At 43.2% G+C, this 24,876-nt stretch overlaps 1 protein-coding gene and 1 long non-coding RNA gene across 2 annotated transcripts in view; one reads left to right on the top strand and one right to left on the bottom strand.

Annotated features, from left to right (window-relative positions):
* The window catches only part of igf1ra (insulin-like growth factor 1a receptor), a 71,139-nt gene that overhangs the window by 25,110 nt on the left and 21,153 nt on the right, over positions 1-24,876 (top strand). Inside the window, exon 3 of the mRNA XM_005729912.1 lies at positions 24,028-24,328. Coding sequence (XP_005729969.1) covers positions 24,028-24,328 — 301 coding nt within the window. The remainder of the gene's footprint in view (positions 1-24,027; positions 24,329-24,876) is intronic.
* Positions 7,224-11,232, bottom strand: LOC102215056 (uncharacterized). Its single transcript, XR_311655.1, has 3 exons — positions 11,180-11,232; positions 7,977-8,115; positions 7,224-7,287 (listed from the first exon to the last, which is right to left on the bottom strand). It is a non-coding gene; the product is annotated as an uncharacterized LOC102215056 (long non-coding RNA).

The following is a 24,876-nucleotide window of genomic DNA, read 5'->3' on the forward strand; positions in this document are numbered from 1 at the left end:
TTCTCACAGGGAGATCTGAAACAATACCTTTTGTTTCCTCATTGCTTGCTTTGTCTGATAAACTCTGACCAATAGCTGAAAGCTGTTGACCCTCCATCACCAACTGTTCTCCTGCTACACTTGTTAATTCCTCACCCTTCTGCTGATTCTCACCCCGACAGCTCCTAACCTGGAAGACCACCTCTTTGCACTCTGGGTACTGTTGGCCTGTTTACCTCACAGTAAAAAAGAAAAAGTGCCTTGGATTGGGCAGGGATTATATAAGCTGTCGGTACAGTTGATTTCCACTGTTACAAAAGGATAACAGTACTGTCTTCACGTAATGTCACAAACTGAAAGAGGACATAACCCCTGTCCTCCAGAAACCTAATTTCTCACTACTTCTCGTCTTGTTCATTCCCGTGGCGAATCATTTACTTAGGTTTCTGTGGCTGTTTTCACACAGGAACTTTGGACAATTTCAGAAGATCGGGTCGGGATATTTTCCACAGCTGTCCTTTCTCACATGTAGCACGCAGAAGAAAATGGTCTGTTTCAGATGCGTTTGCACTCAGGGAAATACTCTGTGTGGTTTAAGCGAAGGAGCTGCCTTCATGTATGCATGCAGGAGGCACCACACATGACACAAGCTCACTAATAATGAATGCACCTGTGCTGTTTGTGCATCAGTACATTCCAACATTATATAGAATTTGTACTGAGAAGTTGACAAGGTTAATGACAGCTTAATATAAAAACTGACTGTGTGGGGTATTTCTCACATGCACTGCTGTTGGGTGATGTTGGGGGGGGTTCAGGGGTGCAGTACATGTATGAAAATGGGATAATATGTATCCTTTCTTCTGCTGTCAGTCACATGGAAAATATGGATGACGTCTTCGGGGTTGTCAGGTTAAGTTTTGTTTGTAGACATTAGTGTTTTCTGAGGCTTCATACACCAAACTAACAATTGTCTAAAGTGAAAAAAAAAGCTTTTTCCTATAATCCAGTAATCCTTATTTGGAGACGTGTTCACACTTTAACCCATATTCCTCATGCATTTGTAAGGTTACCTAAGGCCCCCTCAAGAGGGATACAGCTTAAATTAAGAATGCATGACGGTAAGTGATCCGCTGGCACGTCACTTGCACTCAGCTCAGCTTCTCTAGAATGCAGTGTTTAGCCTCTAAGACCCCAACAAATGAGTTTATTTTTAGAAAATCCCACTTCTTATTCCTCTTAATGGCGATTATGGGGTGACGACACATCTATTATTTTTTTTCATGAGCTGCACTGGAAAATGCCATGTTTGAAGGGTACGTGGGCTCTGCGCAGTCGGTGCGGGCGCACTCGTTTGTTGGTGCCACTTCTCCCCTAAAGGAAAAGGTCCTTTTCTCTCTCTTGACTCTGTGGTCATATGTTTGGAGTCGTTACAATTGTGCACATCAAGCATTTATGTGTGTTGGCTCGGCTTAGAGCTGTATGAACTATTGATGGTTTCTATGTGTGGCAATTATCCGGCAATAATGGATTGTGTTCTTCCTGAAAATCAGGAAGATCATGTTGTTCTTCTCATACCTCCGCCAAGGAGTTTATGGGATTTTCTTTGTGTTTTTTTTATATATTTGATTTTTGCCTGTTAATATAGACAAAATTTAACCCAACTTCAAATGATTAACATTGTTACTTTTGCTATTTTTTATTAAGACATAGGGCAAAATTGGACATTTTGCATCATATTTTCACTACAGAATATGAACTGAAAGTATTAAATTGAAAAGCTGTTGCCTTAATGTTATTAAAAAAATATCAGAAGCTAATCTGCAGCCAGCTATCCTTTTAGATCTAGGAAACGGATTCATGCATGATGTGGAATGTATTTAAAACAGTTGTCAGTGTTCTTGTTACAACTGTTAATAATTGCTAATGTTATTAATTGATTACAGTAAAAATCTGTGTTTTGCACTTTTCCTGCTGTTTTGTTAAAAACATAAGAATTAACAGAGGTGGTCCTCTGCCTCCACATGCCTCCCACAAACCAGGTTTCAGTGTTTTGTTGGTTTCATCACAGGATTTAATTAACGAGCTGGAATTTAGGTATTATTGTAGTTCAGGTGCAATCAAGTATGCTGAATTCCACAAATTTCTACAAATGTTTGGATGGTTGAACCCTTTGAAGTCCCTGCAGGATTGGCAACAAGCTTTTCTGTTCTCCCTGTGATCCAAGGATAAGTGGGATGGATGCCTTGGAACCATTTCCCTTGTTTAAATCTGTAACTGGATTAGAGGTACCCTCAGGAGAAAGGTGCCATAATAATACAACATTACTGCACAACAAGCCCTGCCTGCATTGCTCTCATAAACTGTATGCTAAATTGATGCTTTGGGTGAAAGAACTATAAGATCTCCCAGATGCGTTTGGGGTGGGGGCAAAACGCGTATCACTGCTGGACACCTGTGGCTCAGGTTTACAACTTCACAGCATACCCCCAAGGAAGGAAGAGGATACAGAGGAAAGGAAAAATATGGTTCTGCAAGTGAAAAAGCCAGAGAGCATTAACTCCTCTGTGAACTGAAGAAACAGCCAGAGTCCTTCGGGTCTTCCCTGACAGCTGCGGCAATCTGAGAACTAGAGGCTCACCTCTGACGAGAGAGGGAGAGTGCAAAGAGCAAACACAGCCATCGGACAAAGTGGGGTTAAGAGTCTGCTGCCATGTCCCATGTGTTTCATTTACAGCAGAGACACTGAACACGCAGGGACAAATTATCCATCAAGCAGTGATCCAAACTCCGCTGCTTTCAGTCCCTGCACACATTTGCACACAGGGAGAGACACGTACGCAGTTTTACAAAATGGCCCTGACCATCACCGTGTACCGTATACTGTTCCCGCCCGCGAACAAGAAAAATCCCTGAGCTATCAAAGACGATTAATGTAGTCATTTATCTCACAGCGCTGTCTGGTTAATAACAGAGTAAACGTGGGAGGATGGAGAGCAGAGTGCAGGTACATTGATGAGAAAGGTTTAACGAACTCTGCTCTAATGAGTTGAGCATGTTCTTCGGCAGCTCTGAATTGCAGGAGTGTTGTGGAAAATGCAGTCCTGAGGCTGAAACACACTCTTTGCAAGGTGCACTCACAACCTCTCTTCACTTATAGCTCCTGCCTTCACACCTAACGTGCTCTCGAGTAGTAATGTACACTGCAAGTTCAATGAAATGGAATCACGGCTTCAGATTTAGAGAAGGCATGTACAGTGTTGAGAGTATGTGTGGGCTGAATACCAGGGATAACACAATGTTTTACAATCGAGATAGACAAAAGTGTATATAAATAATAAAGATTAATATTGCAAATTCTCTATTAAAGTTGAACTATATGTTCACTGGCCACTTCACTAGTTACACTTTGCTGTTGCCAGGTTGGATCCCCTTTCGCCTCCAGGGTATAGACTAATCAAGGTGCTCTAAACGTCCTCTGAGATTTTGGTTAATATTGACAAAAACTGAGCCTCATGAGACCTGGCAAAGTTTTTTTTTCAGTCTTCGGTTGTCTAATTTTTGTGAGCCTGACTTAGCTGACAGGAGTGGCACCCATTGTGCACTTCTGCTGCTGTAGCCCATCTGCTTCAAGGTGCTCTTCTGCACCGTGCTTGTAAAAAATGATTAGTAGTTACTGTTGCCCACCACCTGAAGGGGTATGGCCTTTCTCTCTGATCTCTGATATCAACGTTGCCTTTTTCGCTGGATATTTTCTCTTTCTTGGACCATTCTCTGTAAACCTTAGAGACTGTTGTGTGAGAATAGTTCAGCACATCAGCAGATTCTGCAATACTCATGCCATTAAAACCATGCCATGCTCAAAGTCACTTAAATCACCTTTCTATTCCATTCTGATGCTTGGTTTGAACTTGATCATATTTACATGCCCAAATCCAGTTGTTTGCTGCTACGTGACTGGCTGATTAGAAGTTTACGTTACTGAACACTTGAGCAGGTGCATCTAATGAAGTGACCACTGAGTGAGCATACACATTAGATTTAATAGTTGACTCAGAGCCTTTTTAGCACTTGGAAACTTGTACATTAGATGTGTTATGAAGAGAAATGTGCATGTTTTAACCTTCTGAGTTCTAAGACGTCTTAGATGGTAATCCTAACTCCTGACCTTTCTCTCAGTTAGAAAGGTTATTTCCTTTGTTCCCTGATTGCCACTAATTTGAAGAACTACTTAATAAAAAGAGAAATAGGATATTTCGAATGCCCACAGTTAGAATTAGGGCTATGCTCAAGGTTGTCACGCATAACCTCAAAGGGTTAATTCCTTGAGGTTAAAAGAGGGAAGCCAAGCGCAGGTCCTCTCCTGTTGTTGTGATTTGATTTTGGCGGTTGGTCGAGCAGATGGGACGGATGTCTGGAAGTTGGAGTGCCTTTGGTGCTCCCTCCCTCAAGTGGGTGGGTGTGTGTACGCAAAGTGCTCTCCAGTCTGTCTTTAGGAAGATAGACAGCTGGTCAAACAGGCTTACGAGAGCAGTGGGCAGTCTGGTCTCTGACTTAAGCACATTAGTCTTTACTCCTCATTGGTCAACGGCTTCAAGTTCAAAACTGTTTTGTAATGTATTGATGGGTGAATATTGTGGACCAGTGACGATATGTCCTCTTTTGACTAGACAGTGGCAAAAATCATTAAGAAAGCATTATCGACGCATGCGTGCATGCTGTACCCCGTGCCAAAGTGTTTTTACGTCTTTGTGTCGTGATTGAGGGTGCACTGTGAGGGTAGACACCCCCCTCCACCCACCCCCAACCCCCCCACCCCAATGTACGCAGTTATGTGGTTGTGTTGTGCAGCACGTAGGCTTGTGGAAACCGGACCGTTCTGCTGCTTCCCTCGTGGCGGGTGGCCTTGGCGGTTGGAGCCAGCAGAATGGGTACCAGGAGGGTGCAGGGGTGTTTTTGTGGCTGTGTCAGTGATAGAGAAAGATCAAGATTTAATTTCATGGCCAAACCTACTTTTTTTTCTGTGTGTTTTCTTGCCTTTGAGACATTCCTTCTGGCACATTTTATCCAGCCAAACAGACAACAAAGTTAACTCAGCATCAGGATGTCATTTATTAGCTAATGTAATACAACACCAGACACGACTGTTGTATTCCGTTACCCTGCGCTGACGCAGAAAACAGAATACAACATTGTATTACACAAGAAGCACAAAGAACAAAGGGCAATATTGACTTACAAAGGTCAGATTTTTTTTCTTTATTCCAAGAAACCTGCCCATTCGATCTGACATGATGTACCCTTGACTGGTGAAATGATTTACTTTTATTGCTGTCTCCTTTGGCATCTGTATCACTTCTCTTTATATATAAGCCAGCAGCTGCTGGTCAACCAGAGAGTGCTATTTTATTTGAACATTGGCCTACTGTGGGCACCAAGAATGCCTCAGAGTTATATGAGAGCAGACGTATAATTATACCATTAGACTGACAGTGATGCTTGCTGCGAAATACTAATACTGCTGTTTTATTTTGCGTGTTCTAATCAAAGCTGATCTCACTTTCTGTTTTAGGGGCTACAAATAGTTGAGACATCAAGATTGTGCTCTCTTCCCTTTCCGTCCTCCTTTTCGTTCTCTGTGTGAAACCAACTCGTGCAGGCTTCTGGTCAAAGCACACATGTGCTTGACGTCACGCGGGCTGCTTGTGGGCTGACGTAGGTGTTCAGACTCGAGCCATATCAGAGGGGTGATTGGGCCCCAGTGTGGCTGCCTGGTAGTGCAGTCTACAATGGCTCCTGTTGAGACCTCATGTCTCATGCCCCATAACCGCAAATGATGCTTGTATGTGTGTGTATGTGTGTGTGTGTGCACACGTCTGTGCTAGCTTCAGCTATCTCATGCCAGACATATCTGATGCAAGAGCGGATCAAGGGATCACCATGTCATTTCTGAGAATAGTCCGTATCCATTCACTATGGGAGAGAAAAATGTGGGTTGACGGAGCCAGATGTTACTAGATTAACAGCTGTCCACGGCCTCTATTGTCTGCCACATCATGTCCGGTGGCTGTAAGAAGACAGAAGAACAAGAAAAGAATGAAACTGTACACTGAACAGATGGACAAGTTATTCTATCATTTCAGCTCATTCTGTACAAAACATATCCAGGACATCATATCCTCTCTTCTCTCAGCTCAACTTTCCTTTAAACCAGGGGTGTCGAACTCCAGGCCTCGAGGGCCGGTGTCCTGCAGGTTTTAGATCTCACCCTAGGTCAACACACCTGAGTCAAATGATTAGTTCATTAGCAGGCATCTGGAGAACTTCAAGACATGTTGAGGAGGTCATTTAGCCATTTGAATCAGCTGTGTTGGATCAAGGACACATCTAAAACCTGCAGGACACCGGCCCTCGAGGCCTGGAGTTTGACACCTGTGCTTTAAACTCTCTGGTGGAGATGTTCTGAGAATACAATTAAAGAGTCTCTAAACTGACAGCATCCTACTACCGAGTCTGTGTGGACCCATGTGGAATAGCGAAAGTAACTGTCTGGAGAATAGAGAACTTGTTCAGTGGGCATTATGTGTGCACCCTGAACCCGGGCAGCACCTTCGTCCAAACCAAGCATAGTATTTGTACTCTATAAATGTTCTGTGTAATAGTGAGAATGCATGTGCAGCAGATTGCCTCCTACATGTACAAGTATTGTCCTGATTCTCCTGACCCAGTCCAGAGGGCATGTGAAAATGCCTGTAGACCCTAGCTCTTAGGAGACCGGCCTAAGAATTGATCATGTGTCATGGGATCTACTAGTAGATCAATTGGCTCATGGCCCACTGGGGTGCTGCCTACCAGCAATTCACCACCAGCGGTCACAACACATTTAGTCCTGCTTCACAGGCACTTGCTGACATTCAAGTACTGTGGCTAAACAGAGGGAGGAGGAGAGCAGTGTTAAGTTATGGTAGTTGGCTGGCCGAGAGCGTAATTGAACCCTTGAAGCCTCAGGTGAGCGGTGACGTTCACCTCTCAGAAACGCTTAAATGTGTGAATGTTGACTTATTTAGACACATTTTTAAAATTCACATCCGTCCACCTTCTCATTTATGATACACTTCAAAGACAAATGTAGTCTATGTGGTAGTACATGTGTAGTAATGTTTTTGTCCTTGCCATTAGGAGTAATGCCGCTGTGTCCTAAATGATAGCACAGTAGTTTAAGCAACTGGATCCAGGCTGTTACCTTTCAGTCGAGCTGTTGTCTGTCCTTCCGCTCACATCTGGATCCAATAGGAGCGACTTCCTTCTCTGAAGGAGGGACACATATAAATAGCCAGGCAACCGTAACCACACCATGCAACACAGCCTGGATGTTAGTTCATTTGATTACTGCTGCCCTGTTTTGCACTGCCAGCTCAGATATGGGATCTTATATTCACGTATCCTTGCATGTATAAAGAGCCCAGGTCTGTCATTTCCACCTCTGACCCTCTGACGCCCTGGTCTGTGGTGTGAATGATGCATGTACACTGAATATGGAATGCACATCAACACAATTCTGTTCCCATCTGTGAAAAGTTTGAATGGAATAAGGCCAGGACTGATGGGCAAGAAGAGGATGGGTGGGCTGAAACGTGTGGGCTTAGGAGGGGGAACACTGTATTCTGGTTATAGCAGAACAACTAAATTTGCTGCTTTTATGAGATACAGGGCACAGTAACAGCTACATTACTAGTGCAAAGATTATGTAACCACGGCACAGTGTCATTTTGCAGCAGGTCTATGCATTTACGTCTGGTGTCCTCATTTTGATGTGAGATGCAGAAACGGCAGACGTGCAGCAACGACTTAAGCATATGGCTGATTCTTTGTTTTGTTTTTTGTTTTTTTCAAATTGCATCCTAAGAATGACCTTCCTCATTGTGTCTCCGATATGTGTGTACATTCCAGTGACTTAACACATGCTTCTTTCTGTGTGGCACATGTGCATGTCTTACCACAGTCCTGGCTCAGCCCAACCCCTATCAAATTAAGGCTCATTCCAGCAAGAGGTGGGACCGTTCATCTCGTGGCCTCGACCTTTCCTTGCTCGTACCGTCTTCTGCTGGGGGCTCCAGGGGCAGCACAGGGGAGACGCTGGGAGGAGGAGAGGGATTGTTATTGGGGTTTAATGCTTCAGCGGGAAATCTACGCCGTAGCTACGTTGTAACCGCAAACCCCTCTGAAACTTTATGCTGTTACCTACGGTGTAACCTGACATGCACCTCAGGGTTTGTGTGCTGTTATTGAGTGAGTTTTAATTTGTGTGATTTCAGAAGCAGATATCGCAGAGTGGTGTCGTGAGGAAAACTGATGCCATAGGCTCAAATTTACCTTGACACACACACTTTTGTCTCATACCAACACAGGTATGTGTTGGCAGGTTGGGATGAGTTTCTCGGCCATTCAAGCTGCCCCATTTTGTTGCTCCTTTAACATAGATTGGTGTTTTCGGAGCAAATGCTATAGCAATCAATGTCCTGTTGTTTTTAACCCATGCCCTGGGAGTTTGCATGTGCGTCCGTGTGATGTAGTAAAACTGCAAAAACATGGAGGTTGTGTTCCAGGGATGGAACCTGAGATTGTCCCCATTCCCCTCTTGCTGGCCTCTTAGGAGAAGCCACCAGCACTTGCTCCTGCCCCTTCTCCACTTCGTGCCTGCCTTCCTCTGCCAGACGCATAGCTTTAGTTTCCCTGCTAGGCTACAAGGGTATCAGGTTTGTTTTGGAGGGGAGTGGGTAAGAGGAAAGGGGAGGGTTGGGGTAGAGATGAGGAAGGCTGGCATATGTGTGGAGGAGAATTAGGTGGACAAATCGCATTGGTGTAGGTTGGTTTTTTTTTATCCGAAAAAGGAGGAGGAGAAAAAGATGGGAGGGGAAAAATAGAACTAACAAGTCCCCCCTGGCCTGTTGCTGCTCCTGACCCCTTATCCATAAATTCCATGCCAGGAATTGGAGTTGTGAAGCAGCCATTTTATGAATGAGGGTTAGGGGGGAGGGAGCGGGAGACCGAGAGGAATAAAAGGAGCAAGAGAGAGTGAGAGGGGAGGCGGGTTAGGTTGTGTTTAGTATATGTGTGTGGGTGGGTGAGACGCGGCTCAGAGGCGCTTGTGGTAGAGTTAGTTATGTGTGTTTGTGTGTGTGCGCGTTAGCGACTGTTCAGGCTTCGTGTGCGTCTGTGTTGTGTTTTGTTCATGCCTCTGCTGAGACACTGTGCAGTCTGGAACAAAGGCCCAATTTGGGTTGTGCTTCCGTCTGAAGCTGCTCGCTTAGCAGCCACTGCAGATCAGTTGTCAGATCGAGGAGTAACAGGCACACCTCAACATTTTGTAAACTTCGCCAGTTACAGTTAGGAGAGACATCTTGATTTTGCACTTGTTTAACCATGTGCTGTGGAAGCATGTAAACATCATTTCTGTGCTCTCCTGTTGTCTCACAGTGAAACTGCCCCAGTGTTTTTTTTTCTTGTTGGGTTTTGTTTTTAAGTGGATTCCCAGGGGCTCACCACACAACTTTACTATTTGCATTGTTATTTAATTAAAATCTTCCAGTAGATATAAGCACCTTTTTTCCCCTTTTTCCAGCTGAAATAGTTTTAGACAGGTGGAAGAGACGGTATACAAGCATACTGAATCATTTTTTAGTAAATCTCTTTTCTTTAGTTAATTGATTTTACTGTCTTCAAGATATCATTTGCAGAAAGTCTTTAAAATCTTCAACAAAAAAAATGTTACCCAAGAAAACAAAGCAGAGTTTGGGGATCACAGAGAGTGCATCTTCTCTTCTTCTTTGCTGTGGAAATTGACCCTTGTACCCCTTGTACAATGACGGCACAGTGATCCTTTAGTGGTGAGTTAGAGGCATCTATTGTTCTGTTATCCATTAGAGGAAAAATGACGATCCAAGGGGAGTCTTGTTTCAAGTGACGGAGCTTATTCTCTCGTTTGTGATTCCCCTATATCTGCTGTCACAGAAATATGGCTGCAGGCGAATAAACACAACTTAGGTTTAGATGGCAAGGCGAAGCCGAACCTCCACTATGTGAACTGGACCTAACTTAGTCCGATGTAGGCAGCAGTTGAGTGGTTGCTGTGTCTTCTGTGTAAATTATAGATATTTAACACATAAGAAATCAACTGAAATCGGTTTCTTGTGTTGCATAAATGAGTAATAATGTTTAAACGAACAGATTATTCCACGTGATCGAGGTCAGGCATAGTGCAATCTCTGCGTTGTCATGGCGATTCCCAGCCCCTTGCTGTCATCCATAAAGCAGTAGGTAGCAGGTGCCATTAGCCAGTCAGTCACTCAATGCTGCTCGTGCAGTGCTGTAGGTAATGAGAGCTGACACAGAATGACAGTGCAGACAGGAGGACATGCTGTCACTGCGGCTCAGGGACACGAGGACGTCCTCCGGTGTTGTTTACTCCTCCCTGTGTACATTAACGCTGCTGATCCTGCTGCTGATGGCGATGCCGCTCGCCTTTTCCTGCTTCTCTTTAACTGAGATAATCCGTTAACCATTTGAGTCACCGATAAAATAACACCGCTAACGATTACCCGTTCTAGCTTTTCAAATATAAGAACTAATATTTTGGAATTATCCCAAATGAGTCATGTTTGGACTGTTATTAAAGTCGTTTAAAGACTCTGATTTACATGCGCATTACTTTTTTGTTTGTGGATGTATTCCCGCTGTGTACATTTACATAAACAATTAACAATTAATGGACACAGGCCCACCTGATTTCATGGGTGTTCAGGAATTGATGTTAGTATTGATTTAAGAACAGGGATGGATATCCGCATTTATCATTGAAAACTTTATTATTATTCCTGTTGGTAAAATTATATCAAAACGAGAATGTGTGTGTGTTGGTGTGTTTAGGTTGTTCATTTTCAAATAAAAATCAATGTTTCGACTAAAATAATCCAACTATTCAGAGTAACTAACCGCAATTTGTGCCATGTATTCTTTTTCCCCCTTTAAGTGGTATAAGTTATCACGTACCGCTCGTACAGGTGTTGCCAAAGCAGGAAAAGAATAGCTATAAATAACAGTAATCACTTGCTGAGTCCCTTCTCTGACGTGCTTTGTTTACTTCCTCACTCGCCTTTTTTCCTTACAGGAACCAAACAGACAACAGAAAGGTGCTACTTACTATATGATTGCTGCCGCCTCCTTGCCAGCCTTTTCACAACCTCTTGCTGTCTGGGAGCTCAGCAGAGTGCAGAAAAGAAACCCCGCAGCAGTGAGCTAGTTAGATAGCAGATAACTGCTGTGGTGCAACACACATATACACACACACAGAGGAGTCTAGTAGTAGCTCTAATGAAACCACCACAAGACAAAGCAGTGACTGGAAATTTGGCCATGGAAAAAGGCCTGGAGCCAGAGCCAGCACTTTGATGGCTTTCTTTTGAGTGGTAGTTAAAGGATATGGTCTCCTGTTTCATGTCTTTGCTCCTTCTTGCTGTGTGTATGCATTTGTGTTCGTGTGTGTGTGTAAGTGTGTGATTGATGGCTCATTGATTGAGCAACGTGCTCCCATTCCCTCTCTCAGCCAGCTATCTGTCCCCTGGCTGTATGTAGCCAGCCAGCCCAGCACCAGCTGTTCAAAAGTATGCGTGTGTGTGTGTGTGTGTGTGTGTGTGTGCGCACATTCATGTTTGAATAAGTGCATTCCGGCGGAAATCACTGATCTAGCAGGTGCGATTTCTACTCTCCCATGGTGTCTTGTTATGGTCTTAATCGGGGCGTGGGCGGCATTTTAAAACCAGTTGATGTTACGTAGAATAAGAATATGTTGCATTATTGATGATTAATATTTAACACACAATTCAAGTAGGATAAAGGGCTCGTTGTGTTATCATCTGCATGTTCCTCGGTGGAGTTAAATACTACAGTCATGTGCTATGAGGCATATGATTTTTTTCTCTCTCAAGTAATTCCAGAGCTGATCCAGTGCTTCTGTTGAAGAGAAAAAATATAGCCTCGGGACCCCCATTTATTACAGTTTATGATGTTCAGTTTAGCAGCATTCAGACCAATAAGAGTTAACAAGACATTTATGAAATAACTAATGAATTACTGCATCTGGGGACAGCAGAGATACAGCAGTTCTCGGGTAAATATAGAATCGGCTCATCCTGTGCTTGCAGTTGGTGCAGTGTCCTCTTTACGCAGGTTACCACATGTGTGTCAGAGGAGCAGAGGGATCTTTTAAGGATGACAGAAAACTTGTGTAAAGTGATCTGCTCGGGGAAACCCTGGGGCTGATTAAAATGGAGCTGAAGGAATGATAATAAGTCTGAAATATCAGAGTTCAGATGGTGTGAGAGATTGTGGTAGATATGCTGTGTTGCTTTAGAAGACGCTCACTGAACCATTAATGGAATACAACAGATTTTTAGGTCACAACAAGGGGGGAAAAAACTGGTTCCTCAGCCCTGTGTTTACAATCTCAATGAATGTGTGTAACATGTCTGCTGTGTTAGCGTGCCTCTCTACCATGGCGTTGACCCCCTGCTGGTGCTCCGCTACTGTTGCAGCCTTGTTCCTTGAGTTGTTTGAGGCCTGTAACAACAGGAAAACAAAAGCATTTTTTTCTAAGCAGGGGGCACCTAAGTGGGCCACACTAGTGCGCCCCACATTTATGTCCCCGTCTGTCCAAACTGAAGGAGAGAGTTGTCTGCAGCCTCAAAAAAGAAGGGGGGAAACATGCCCGCTCTTTCTAAACTGTGTCTTTATATCTCCCCTGACTGTTGGTAGCCACAGGCTTTCACAAAGGAGACTATTGTTTGTTTGGTGGGGAGAAAGCATGGGCATTTTGTTTCAATCATTTCTGGAAGTCTTATGTTTAACATGGTGGGGGCTTAGCACGCTTCCTGTAGCTGGAAGCGGTCTTGTTCCCTGTGTCCATTTCCCAGCCTCTGCACTGGCATCTGTCCTCTCTGCCCTCTGTGTCGACTTCTGAATGCTCCGGGTTTATAGTGTGTTCACACCTGTGGAGGTTTTCTTTTTGATTAAGCTGCAGCTTTTGGTGTCATAGCAGGACAAGCTATACGAGCTGAAAGTGTGTTCAAATGTAGTTTTTGTGCTTTGTGCCCAACATAAAAAACCCGCCCCCAGATCTTTCTCCATCTTCCCGTAAGTCCCAAATAAACCCTCCTGCCTCATGCTTGCTAACCACTGCAGCGTCTTTGAGTCCTCTTGCAGCGCTTTGATGACACTTCACCTCTCCTATATGCACTGACTCCTCCTTAATCCGACTTAGAGCTAATCTATCGCCGAGGGATGTGATCCGGCACTAAACACTAGGTTTGATTGTCGCAGAGCAGGGGAATCTCAGCCCTTAGTCACTGTCCCTCATCACGCATAGAATGCATGTCTTGATCATTTTTGTGTTTTAAATCTCCCTAAAAAGCCGCATCCCTCTGCTGCATGTCTAGTTTAAAACACTAAAAAAACAGTCTGATTCTTCTTCTTTTTACAGCGCATATTTTTATATTAAGCAATTATTTCCCAATATGCCTCCTCTTATTGTCTCCCTTTGTGGCTCTCTCTCTTTTTTTAGTTTTCTTTTGCTTTAATAATCTTTTGGTTTCATTACTGGAAAAAGAAAAAGCCCAGCTGTAGCTGTCCTCTAGTGGAAATGTCAAACCCAGAGTTTTATAATAACACGATGAAGCACGATACGCCAGACAAAACTCCTCATTTGGCATGTGTTAATTAGGAAGGACTTGCTCAAGTCCGAGAGCCTAGGAAAGAGAGGAAAAAGAAAACTTTATGGCTTATATGCAGATTCTGCTTCATGCTTACAGACCACACGCTGACCCATCGGGGAGCACTTTAACGATAAACAAGTGTGATGTGGCAGTGGTGCTTCGTATGAGAGTCATACAAGCCATGTACCTGCCACACAAGTTGGAGGAAACTCTCTCTCTCACACACACACACCTCTGTCTAGAAATGTAGATAAAATTAGCAAAGCTTCCACACTACATGCTTTAATCGTTCTTTCATCTTTCTTTCATTTTCTTGCTCCCTCCTTCCTCTTCTCTCTTCCCTCCTGAAGCTGCTGAGGTCCCTAAAAGGGGCAAAGAAAGCTGAGTGTATTTGTGTGTGTGGGATGGGGGGGAAGAGAAGGAGAGACGGGGGAGAAGGAGGAGGAGGAAGAACTGAACTCTCCACCCACCCTGAAAAGAGGAGGTGAAAAAATGGGGATAGAAGCATGATGTCACAGGCAGCCAATAGGAAGTGTGGGCTGGGGACTGTTTAAGGCCTGTCAGCTGTCCTGCTCCATCCACATAGGCAGTGTGAGGTCAGGCACAGCTTTATCCATCCTCTGCCCCATGTCTGGTCACCGGTCTCTAGCTTCTGACCTTTGAGTCCACGCTCTATGTATGGCATATGAAGGTCCTGAAGCGAGGTCTCACTTAATGCTCTAGCTGAACTGCCATTGAAACACTGCCCCAAAACCAAATATGGTACAGATTAGGTGGAGAGCTGCAGTTTGTCATTTTGTATTGTTTCCACACGCTCTTTATCATGACTACTGTTTGTGTTCGAGGCCAGAAGTGAATGGGGGACTTGCGTCATGGTAAAATCCGATTAACACCAAAACTTAGGTTACAAATGAGGAGCTACGTCTGCGTTGAGCCTGTGAGAGAAACTTGCTGAAAGTGACGTAACCCACAGTTTGTTCAGAGACTTGTAAATAGTAGTTCATTCCCGCTGCAAGGCTTTGTGCAACTGGAATGATGTTGGGTGTTGCTGTTACTCAATTACTAATAAGGATAAACCTTAACAAGTCCATTGTTGACGACACTGTAGTGGTCCTTTAGTGTCGTTCGTGGCTTTACGTTGACATGGTAAGCCACCCTTTTGGGCTTATTGTCATTTTAAGACACATGGATTTAATGGGATGTTTAAGGTAAAGTAGCCCTTATTTATGATATCCAGTCACACCCTTTTGATGTGAAAGGATCGAGTGAGAATGAGCTAATTGCTGAATGCTGCCAAACATTTCCCGTCACCGGTCCTGTTTGGCCTTATCAGCGTGCATGTCAGTAGTAAGTGCCTCTATTCTTTTGTGTTGTTCAACTGTTTATGAGGAAAACTGCAAACCTTTAACTCCTTGTGCCAAAAGGAAATGTTCAAAACAAGCACGAGGTTTGTGTGTATTCTACTGGATCAGTACAATACTGTTTTACTGTGACATCATCTGGGACTGTGGTATCTTATCAGGCCATTACACTTGAAAGACCTAGCCTTAAGTCTCAGTGCAGGCTCTCTAGATAAAGAGAGTGATTCATCCTAACTCTGGTGCTTGTCCTTTGTTTTTCTGTGCATGAACACTCAAGAATTCTGCTCAAGAATTCTGCTCTTGCTCTTGACGAAGGCGGTCGCACTTTTCTCCTCTCCTCTCCTCCCCTCCCTTAGCTTCCCTGCTTAGCCTCTTGTGTCCTTGTCTAGTCTCGTGTTTTTTGTATTACTTTTCCCTGGAACACTCTCTCACAGTCCGTTCTCTAAAACTTAAAAGAGAATTATGGATTTGATCAACTGGTCCCTGAATGCAATTGACACCCCTTTCTCAATGAGAAGTTTGGGCTTGGATGAGCCTGAGTGCTGAAGATATCTACCTATTCGGAACCATGATAACAGGGTTCTTGCTGATCGGAGCTGGCTTGGCGTATCGAAGAATTAAGGAAGTGGAACCGGCTGTTCAAACCCCCACAATGCTGCCCGCTGGGATTGAAATGATGGGATGAGGCGTGAGTTTCTCAAAATGGGCTCATTGAGTGCAGCACGGATAAGATCTTGGAGAAGCTTATCTTTCCTCATGTGGTGCATTTTCCATTGTTATACCTCTCTGACCTGTCTTCCCCATGTGATGTTTTTGTGTAATGTACGTATGGTCGGAGGGTAAGATGGCGCCGCCATTGTGTGCAATAGGTCGGCAGCCTTAACATGAAATTTCCCCTCGTGGGACTAATAAAGGTATATCAAATCAAATCGAATCTTGCTTCTATAACAACATCAAAGGGAGGAAAAAGGAAATCCTTAACCCAGATGTTATTCATGAAGCGACTATTGGGATTGGTGGCTCCATTAAGGTGCCAAATACTGAGGTGTGTATCCTAAAGAAAAGAGAGCGATGCACTGAAGAGATGGGCACAGTAACAACACTGCAGTCTGCCTGTGTGTGCCAACAACCAGAAAGTGTCTGCAGACATACAGAGGTTTTAATGTGGGCTGTATAACTTTTTTTAACTTCTAAAATGTTTTTATTTAAAGTAATCTCAAGCAATTTTAGGCTTTATCATCCTCTCGCTATCACAGAGGAGCAATCAACTAATGGCCTCCTCAGTGCTAGCAGAGATCTCAATTTTAACCTGGTGGGAGTGCTTGCAATGAGCACAAACATATCCCCATCAGCTTTTTAGCTCAAGGCAAATGTTGCTGTGCTTAATCGGGATTAGGACCTCTTTGAAGTCGACGTGAAATGAAGATTTGTCATGTTGAATCTAGACGTCATGCAAGCAGGGATAATGTATGCCGGATGGCGCACCAGGATGAAGTCTGGGCACCGTGTGTCAGAGTTGTCGATGGTCATTTACAGAAATATGCTCTGGTATGAGAACCGTTACTGTTCTCTGATGTTCCGATGATGATTGGCTACGTTTGTCTGCAGACTAAGATGTTACACATTTCCCTGATTGCAACTTGTACAAGCAGCACTAAAATTCAGGAGTGTTTTTTTTAAAGGTGTTTATTAAAGTTTAGATTGGAGTGGGTTGGAATATGTTGAGAATCAACATTGGTCCATATGGCTGGAAGTTCTGTCTGGTGGCATGTGGGTACACAGCCAGGTTTTAAACTGTGCCTGCAAACATCCAGCGCCTGAGCCAAAGGAAGCACCAAGTTGTTCATTTTATGACCAGCTATGTTGTTTTTTTTTCCAGTGTTGCGAAATAAATCTGTAACGATTCATCTTACAGTGTATACATGTAACTAACAGCTATGAAGACAATCACTTAACAGGAGGGATTAGAGTGCAATGCGGGCTCTTACTAACCCTGACCAGTCACTCGGCTTGAAAAAAAAGTAAGTCAACAGAGGAGTGCCAGGAAACGCACTGTATTTAATGAAAGAGATCTGGGAAGGCAGGTATTTTTAGAAGGCACCTTTAGTAAGAGGAAACACCTCAGAACCTCTGAAAAAATGCCCAACTTTCCATCCTTAATGTCTATCTAAGGACCTTATTTAGCTTGTTAAGTTCAGTGCCTGCAGCTGAAACATTTCTGTAAATCTCTGTGAACTCTTCATGACCAGATCAACTTTAGACATGTCAGGCGAAGCACTTACTTGCCAACCATTAGGTACGAGTCACACAGTCAGTTTTTGCAATAATGCCTTCTTTAGATTTGTCAGTGCAGCTGAATGTGCTTTTAATTTGAACTCCCCCTCTGAGTCATGACAACCACTAGATGTGAGTCTTGAGGATAATTTGGAGAGCTGCTGGAGAGGCTCATCTTCATGGCTACAAAAAACACTCCAGGGGTGATGAGCTGGGACTGTGGGGCTATTAGTTGACTAGAAGTCAGGCCCACAGGGATTCAGAAGGTCAGCTTTGATACAGAGAAAGGCCCCACTATTTGACTTCCATCTAATATTCTTTTCTAATGAAACTGGGGAAATTACTAAAACTACTATTTGTTATTGAAACAGTTGCCAATTAATTTTCTGTCACTCTAACTGACCTGTCCTGTCAACCATGCATTAACTGCTTCAAGCTAGAATTACAAGATAGAAGAAGGATATGGTGTTCAAACACCGAATTATTTAACATGGGTGCATCTCTAACTTTAATATAAAGACCTCGATTAACTAAATGTCTGGGCTTTTTACTGTTCAATGATTAGTTAGAATGAGGATTTTGCCTGGTAACATCCGAATGCGTAGAATATATTAATCTGTGTGGTAAAATGTCACTTTTGAAGGATATTCTTACTCACTTTTTCCATTGTTTTAGCACTTTAATAGCTTTCAGGCCGTCCTCTGTCTCTACAGTGATAAAAACAAAGTTCTTACATATGGTGCTGCATACCTGTGTCTTTTTAGTGGGTGCAATCAATCAACAACAAAGCAACAACAACAACAACAACAACAACAGCTGCAGATTGGGCCAAGGCCCGAGGGCCTAAAGAAGGTGTGTGTGTGTGTGTGTGTACGGGCGCATGTGTGCGTGCCTGTGTGTTGTTGTTGTGACTGAGCTCGAGTGAGGGGAAATACCACGCATGCCTGAACACACAGACCAGCACATAGTTGTGTGAAAAACACATTGCTGTTCTTTAGAGGGCATGGGAGTGGAAAAGACCCAGAATCAGTGGGACAGGGAGAAATGGGCTCACACACACCTTTGTGCGCAGGCCCGAACAGAGATTTAGGCAAGCTCATCTGAGCCAGCTGTCTGCACGAGAAAATCGCATCATGATGCCGTGCAGCGTTCCTCTTCCAAACAAAACCCCCTCTGATCAGCGAAACGGTCGATCTTGCCGAACGTGCGCAGCCAGACACAATCTGCCTGAAAAAGTATTTAAAAAAGAAAAAAGAAAACCTCTTTAGATTAGATCGTCCCAGCACTTAAGACTCTATCGCTGTAGGAGTGAGACCGCACTGGAATCTCTGATGCGGTTTGCCTTTGGCTGTGAGCAGAGGAAGCATCCTCTCTCCAGCCGCTCGGGCTGATGTGCTTTAAACAAGTGTCTGGAGTGATCCACTGGGGGCTCCCGGGGAGGATCGGGTTGCCGGATGAGGATGTGGCCTGATTGAGCTCAGGGAGATGGGAGGGTCAGCCTGGGATCTGGACTTAAACAGGCCCTGATAGGCCCTGCTGTTTGCTACTGTACAGTTGAGCTACCTTGCAGTCTGCTTTCAGAGCTGGTAACCTGAGCTCAAATGCCTTGACTGTGCACAGACAGGCTGTGCATCCCCCCAGTGCAGTGGATCACTGTAGCGTGCAGTCGAGTGAATGCTTTCATAAATGGAGGTGATATAGAGATAAATTTAATTACGTCCTGATGAAGCTACGACCCCATTTATAACGTGAAGCAGCACCGGCGGTGTGATTGACGCCTGATGTGCACGGCTTCTATCCTAACAGCCTTCATAAGCAGTCACAGCAAAGTATGTGGTGGTTGTGTTCTTTTTACGAATGTGCAATATTTTCAAAGCGCACATTTTGTGTTAATTATAATGTATTTGTATGGTTTTGTTTCAAACTGACGCGTTTTTAAAATCACTGCCAGTTTAAATGTTACCTATTACATCCTGAAAGGTTGTCCCACCTTCCGCGTAGCCCAGCCAGGTTTGTTATTTACGAATGTTCCACTAAAGGGTCTGTTCAGGTTTTTCCTTAACTTATGGTTTCTCTAAATCTGTGGAAAGGTCATGCTTAATCACTATGGTTACGACTCCCCCTCCCAGTGCCTGCTCAAGAGAGGACTTGTTTACCATCTCTGCTCCAGACTCAATAACATGTCAGTCATCTGGAAAAGAACCTCCCCTCCCAGCTGCTATTGGTCCAGCAGACAGCTAACAGTGTAAACCCTACCCACCTATATTCGGCACCCCCTCCTTCTCCCCTGAGCCCCACTGTGAATAATGAATGATTTCCTAGCTGTCTGTCGGTCTTCCTACTTATTCTAAATGACTCCGGGAAGACGCACTGAACTTTGATCTGCAGAATGACTTAAAGAATGAAACATTGTTTGTTGGATAATTTGAACGTTTCGGCATGACTGCACCTGGTTGGTTTAGGGTTAGTGTAACATTTTACCGCATTACTTATATTTTCACGCGTACTTCATCTTCAGAGGTGGCAGTGGCCAGCTGGCTGTAAACATGTCACCAGCCTTCCAGTGTAAACAGTGTAGTAGTCTACTTGCACAGTGTGCTCTCCGGCAAACAAGACATGACTCGCATTCAGATGAGGAGAATTGCTGCACTGCAATCCTCTTCCTCTCAAGTAATGCACCAGTTTGAACCAATAACATTGAACCTTCTCACCCATCAGACAGACACACACACACACACACACCCTCCTGAAAACAAACAGTGTTGAAATTGAACCATCTTGTTATAAGATTAAAGCTGCTTTTTGGTTCATACAGTGTTGAGATGAGTGCTGTGGGTTCAGTAGGGGGCTATGGGTGGTGGGAGACAAATGCACTTCCTATAAAATCTGTTGTATGCCTACATTTTTCTCATATTGTATTTGCATTTTCCATGTCTGTAAGATTTTCTCTCCTCTGACTGCTCTGTAATCGTGTTTGCAGCTAGTTGTGGAAGTTGTTAATAGGGATTAACATTCTCCTTGTTGAATTCTCCGTAGCCTGGAACATTCTGCAGATTCTTCTCATAGCCCGGCAGCTGGATAATACCTTTAGAACAAAAACTAAACTTGTCAGCCTGTCTCCCTATTAGCAATGCTTCCTCCCCCTGCTGCTGTATTTAATGGTGACTATAGCCAGGGCCTCGCCAGCTCCTCAGAAGGAGATTCCACTGTGCGGATTGTTGTGCCGTTTACTACTAATGAAACGAACCTGGCCACTCCTCGTGTCGCAGCGGTCTGGTGAACAGCGGGGGTAGGCTGTTGGTTGGCTCCGATGTTTGACCAGACAGTGTTTGCGGAGGGAGAGAGGAGGGTTGTGTAAGTACTGTGAGAGAGGAACAACATTATAAGGTCCCCTAACCCAACAATCAGCAATCTGACTTTTCTGCAGGGAGGTGGGGGTGGGATTTGCAAGTTTTGAAAAGGTTACTTAATGCAGTGTGTTCTCAAAAAGGGTCAAATCCAGACCTGCTGATGCTCCTGATGCATTTTAGTTCATATTAAACATTTACCCGGGGGACTACAAGGATGATGACGACTTATCTTAAGAGGAGACCCTTGTTAGGTAGTCCCTTTCCTTTGAAGTAGTGGAAACCTACATTACCCAGCATAGCTATGTGTAGAGAGCAGCAGCGTGGAAATAGGGCTGCATTACGACCATCTATAAATAGGGGATTGTATCCTTGATACCACGGGTTGTTTGGTCACGCAGTGAAACCGGGTCGACTTATATGGATTTAAGACAGTTACTCCCCCTCCTCGCCTCTGTCTGCTTTCCTCTGTAGGAAGGTATGCATGTTTGGGATTTTTTCTTCAGTGAGGAGTTGTTTAAAATGATGCAGAAAGAAGCTCCAATAAGGCTCATTAGAGTTTGCTTTGGCTGCCCCCTTTTGGTAGGATTCCAAGAAAATGAAGCCACGCTGTGTTTTTTTTCTTACTAAATGTGCAGCACCAGTCGGCCTGCTCTGGCATACTAGAGTCAGCATCATGTTTCTAATCAAATCATAGCTGCTACATGCGAGTATGTGAGTGTGTTGGCATTTGAAGCCGTAGTTTAAAAAAAAGATCTTTGGTATTTGTACTGCACCCAATCCAAAACAGTTAGATACACTATTGGTGAAAATATACTGTTTGTGAAGGAGCCGCTCGACTCCTGTCGTCACAGAAAATGTGCGTAGAGGAAGATATACATAGCATTATGGCCTTTCCCACGCTGAGTATTATACTCATGTCATCATGCAAACACTTGTTGGGGTGGTGCAGTATAGAACTATAATTATGATTACGAATTATAATGTGGCATGTAATTAAACTAATAATTTAAATACGCTGTTCAGTAGCTTTCTGGTCATATAACTCATTCAAATTTTAGTGATTCCAGTACTTCAAATGCTTGAATTTTTTTTGTCATTAGCTACTGAAACAACCAATATGTGGCCCATAATAAAAACACTTATTGAGAATAGGTTCTTGTTTTTTTAAAAAGAAAAAACACATTTCTTAAATTTTTGTAACTAACTTAAAAATATTAAAGTGAAGGGAAATTTTGTAAATGAAAAAAGGGGAAATTCTAAATTGATTATTTTTATTTATTTATTTAAAATGGAATATCTGTGTAGGCATACATACTTTTACTTGCACATTGCAATGATGATCAGAACACCTCTTTCCAATCAGTTTAACACAGGTAAAGACCTAAAGGTTTATTAAAGAAGCTATAATTTAGTGATGGAGATTTCATACAACTGTGTGCATTACCTCCTTCAAAGAATATTGCTGATAATTTTGTTTTGATAATATAAGAAAGATGTATTTGAGAAACCTTGCAGAAATGAAAGTCTCAGACTGAGTATGCATTTATTCCGCAGCAGTGCTGATCTGTACCGTGAACCGTTTCAACCTGCACAGATGTTTTGTGAAGCAAGGGGAAGTACCCTTCCAGAGATCAGCCCAACACAAGGGTTCAATTTTCTTTACTGATTAACAAATTGAACACAAATGAAACGCAATGCACCCAAACCTGCCTTTAATTTAAAATCAAATAAACAAGCGGAGCAGAGAGTCCTTTTCTGCAGCGTACACAAATATTCACATATCTACATGCATGCTAACACGTTGGACACACATGTGCACTCTTCATTCAGACAATGGCGTGTGTTACGAGGAAGGCTGAAACAATATGAATGAAGTAATTTGTGTATTGTAATGGTTGTGCGAATTTTAATAATAATATAAAAATAACACATAAAACATATTGATGGCGTGTGTGTACTCGCGTTTTCTTTAAGCTCTGACTGCATGGAGAAACCACAGTTCCTCTGCCTCATTTTTTCACTTCATTTTATGCAAAGAAATTTATCTTGTAGTCAAAAGCACAACAATAAATGGTAAACCCTTACGTTCTCAAAATCTAAATAACAAACGTCTGTGGAGGCCGCAAAAAGCATTGCTCTTTCCAAATAGTTTCTATGTAAATTAGGCAGATTTAAGAAACGGCGATAAATAACAATTAACAAAAAACAATAGATTTATTATCTGTTACAGAGGGCAGCTTTTCCCCCCCTCCCAAGTGACTCCTCAGCTGCTATTTGTATAAAGTACAGTGTCACCAGGCCTTTCACAACCACACAGATTCCCACAGACACAGACACACACGGTCCAGGTGTTTTGTCTATGGAAGTAGGCTTATCTAAAACTAGGGCACCCCTGTGTCTCATGATTAGCTAGTGGTGGGAAACGTCTGCTTTCTTCTCTTTACATCTGTTTTTCCTGAGGAGACTTTCTGTGAATAGGCTACAGCAAAAAAAAAAAATGCTTTTGAACATTAAAAACAGACGTTTCCTTTTGCTTTTGCTGTTTTTCATATGTCACTGTTCATTTAGAGTAAGACAGATGGGATTAACACAAGTACTTAGGAAGACTACATACAAGCAAAGATCGGGGTTTTGTAGTGTGTTCTTAGCTGAATGAGTACTTTCTCATAACTGTAGTCTTTCCTGCATCAAAGTTTGGACTTGGAAACACTTATTCTCTAGTGATGACGACTCGTATATTAACCGTCCCGTTTCAAGCTCAGTCAGATAAATCTGACTAACTGTCTGTCCTTCCAAGCAATGGGAAAATGCCGCGCTTTATTGATAACATATTGTTTGCTGCTTGGTTTCTGAGTGATGCCCAAAAAACAGTGACTATTATTCATGGGGCTCGAGCTTAATTCGAAACACCCTGCACAATCATTTTCTGTGGGAAGTGATTCTTTGTTAGACGCTGTAATAGAAAGGGTGTGATTCTCTTCCACCATGACAGAATATTTGAAAGTAAAAGAATGCATTGTTCTTGCCTAAAACCAAGCACAGCAGGCCCAAGAAGTCAAATATCTCCTCCTTATCTCCTCCTTTTAATGCGATGTCTAACTTTTTTTTGCTTTTCAATTGGGTGTCTTGCTATTTCTCTTCCTACATCCAGCTTTCCATGTATATGGATGGAATGATGCTTTCTGCAGACCTGTGTATATGGAACATTATCCTTGCATACTTTCTTTGTTTAGGGTGTTCTCAAGCCATTCTATATGTCTGACACTTACTTACCGTGTCTTTCTCTGTCTCTGTCAGTTTGCCCGAAGCAATGTAGGCTTGCCTGTACGGACAAGGGGGAGTGTTGCCACAACCAGTGCCTCGGTAGCTGCACCGAACCCAACAATGACATGTCCTGCTCCGCCTGTCTCCACTACTACCACGAGGGTCGGTGTGTCCCAAACTGTCCCCCGGGCACCTACAAGTTTGAGGGCTGGCGCTGCATTACCATGGAACTGTGCGCTCAAGTGCATCTGGCCAGCGATTTTCACTTTGTCATCCACGATGGAGAGTGTATGCTCGACTGTCCCTCTGGCTTCACACGTAACGAGACTAATCGGTAAAGATGAATCCTTTATTCTTACTTTAGGCCCTGATCATTTGGAAATACCATGGTAACATATACGTTAACGTAAATACATTCACATTATATTAAGTGTTTTCCAGGCTTGCCCATCATTCTTAATACTCTGTATTTGAATTTGTAAGGGTTATAACCTGACTGCTATCAAAAGGAGAGCCACAGGTCTTGGTATTGTTTCTGAAGTAGATGCATGTTTATTCTGCAGTGCCCACATACACTAAAGCACTGTGCACTTAGGCATAATGAATCTATTTGCATGAAGTATCCTTCAGCTGAACTTCACCTGACCTCGGCTCTTCAAAAACTTCCTTTCTGCAAAACTGGAAGTGCTAGAGGTTTTAGAGTATGCGGGCTATTAATGTTTCAAGGTTTTTCCCAGACTACTTAGAAAGTGTAAAATGTGCTCAACACTTACCACTGGTAGATTTTACAGGCTAGCAAATAAAGGTATTAAGAAGAGACTTGGCTTGAGTGTCCTAAAACTTCCTGTACTTAACATCTCCCAACCAAGGATATATATATAT

Source organism: Pundamilia nyererei, unplaced genomic scaffold (assembly GCF_000239375.1).
Source record: "Pundamilia nyererei isolate P.nyererei 1_Seehausen unplaced genomic scaffold, PunNye1.0 scaffold00035, whole genome shotgun sequence".
Classification (NCBI taxonomy): Eukaryota; Metazoa; Chordata; class Actinopteri; order Cichliformes; family Cichlidae; genus Pundamilia; species Pundamilia nyererei.